Raw genomic sequence first — 1,496 nt, 5'->3', positions numbered from 1 at the left:
TTTATATTAATTTAAGAAATAATGGCATTTTTGTAATTAAGGGGAATGGCAAAGTTGTAAATAAGTTGAAATTCTAAATCATTACAATTTGACTTTTTACTAATTATTTTTACTTTTACTAATCTTAATTAATTTATCTAATCTATCTTTATTATCTTTATTTACCTTACTTTTGGTTAATTTTGAGGTCTTAAATTTGATTGATCAAATTTTTCTCTTATCGAGTTTTCGGTTCATCTTTTCCCAGTGAACCCATCAATGTGTCTTGTGCTCATTTAACTGATTTGTACTCCACTTCTTTTATTTTACTTCAACTTTAATTAATCTTTATTTAATTTAATTATAACTCCTCACTCTAGTTTATGCGTGGTTTCAGACATTCTAGCTGTCTGAATAGACTTTAATCACTGGAACAGTGGAATGTACGGAACTGCCTTTACTGAGGACGTTACAGTTCTTCCCCTCAAAAAAAAAAAAAAATCATCCTCAAAATTTTTCTGGTGTAAACAATTGAGGATACTGCTACCTCATGGTCTCTTTGCTTTCCCAGGTAGCTTCCTCCATACTATGGTGTCTCCAGAGTACCTTCACTAATGGAATCTGCTTGTTCCTTAATTCCTTGATCTCCCGAGCTAGGATCCTTACTGGTTCCTCTTCATATGTCAGATCTGGCTGCACAACAATCTTCTCTGCTGATATGACATGTGAGAGATCTGATCTGTATCTCCTTAGCGTCGAGACATGAAATACATTATGGATTCTATCCAGCTCTGGTGGTAAAGCTAGCCTATAGGCTATCGGACTCACATGTTCAATTATTTTGTATGGACTGATAAACCTTGGGCTTAACTTACCCATCCTTCCAAATCTTAGCACCTTTTTCCATGGTGATACCTTGAAGAAGACTTGATCACCAACTGCATACTTTATATCTTTTCTCTTTAAATCTGCATACGACTTCTGTCTAACTGAGGCAGCTTTCAAACTAACTTTTATCATTTTTATCTTCTTCTTAGTCTGTTTCACCAAATCTGGTCCCACCATCTTGTCTTTATCCAATTTTGTCCAGCATAAGGGTGTCCTGCATTTCCTCCCATACAGTGCTTCATAAAGGGCCATCTTGATACTTGCTTGATAACTGTTGTTATATGCAAATTCTACCAATGGGAGATACCTATCCCAACTTCCTTCAAATTCCATAACACAGCTTCTTAGCATGTCCTCCAGTATCTGAATTACTCTCTCTGACTACCCATTTGTCTGAGGATGAAAAGCTGTGCTGTAATGCAGTTGTGTACCCAAGGCTTCTTGTAACTTTTTCCAAAACCTGGATGTAAATCTCGAGTCTCGGTCTGATATGATGGATACTGGCACCCCATGTAACCAAACTATCTCACTTATATACAATTCTGCTAACTTCTCCAGTGAGTAGTCAATTCTAACTAGTACAAAGTGAGCTGATTTCGTCAATATGTCTACTATTATCCATACTGCAT

The 1,496-nt window shown here is 36.0% G+C and overlaps 1 protein-coding gene across 1 annotated transcript; it reads right to left on the bottom strand.

Annotated features, from left to right (window-relative positions):
* Positions 1 to 522: 522 nt before the first annotated feature.
* LOC131176351 (uncharacterized) lies at positions 523 to 1,119 on the bottom strand. Its single transcript, XM_058141439.1, has 2 exons — positions 855 to 1,119; positions 523 to 692 (listed from the first exon to the last, which is right to left on the bottom strand). The coding sequence occupies exons 1-2, from the start codon at positions 1,117 to 1,119 to the stop codon at positions 523 to 525; spliced, it is 435 nt and encodes a 144-aa protein (XP_057997422.1).
* Positions 1,120 to 1,496: the final 377 nt, after the last annotated feature.

The sequence above is a fragment of the Hevea brasiliensis genome, unplaced genomic scaffold (assembly GCF_030052815.1).
Source record: "Hevea brasiliensis isolate MT/VB/25A 57/8 unplaced genomic scaffold, ASM3005281v1 Scaf1, whole genome shotgun sequence".
Classification (NCBI taxonomy): Eukaryota; Viridiplantae; Streptophyta; class Magnoliopsida; order Malpighiales; family Euphorbiaceae; genus Hevea; species Hevea brasiliensis.
The sequence above is the reverse complement of the archived record's forward strand: the minus strand, read 5'-3'. Positions and strand labels throughout refer to the sequence as shown.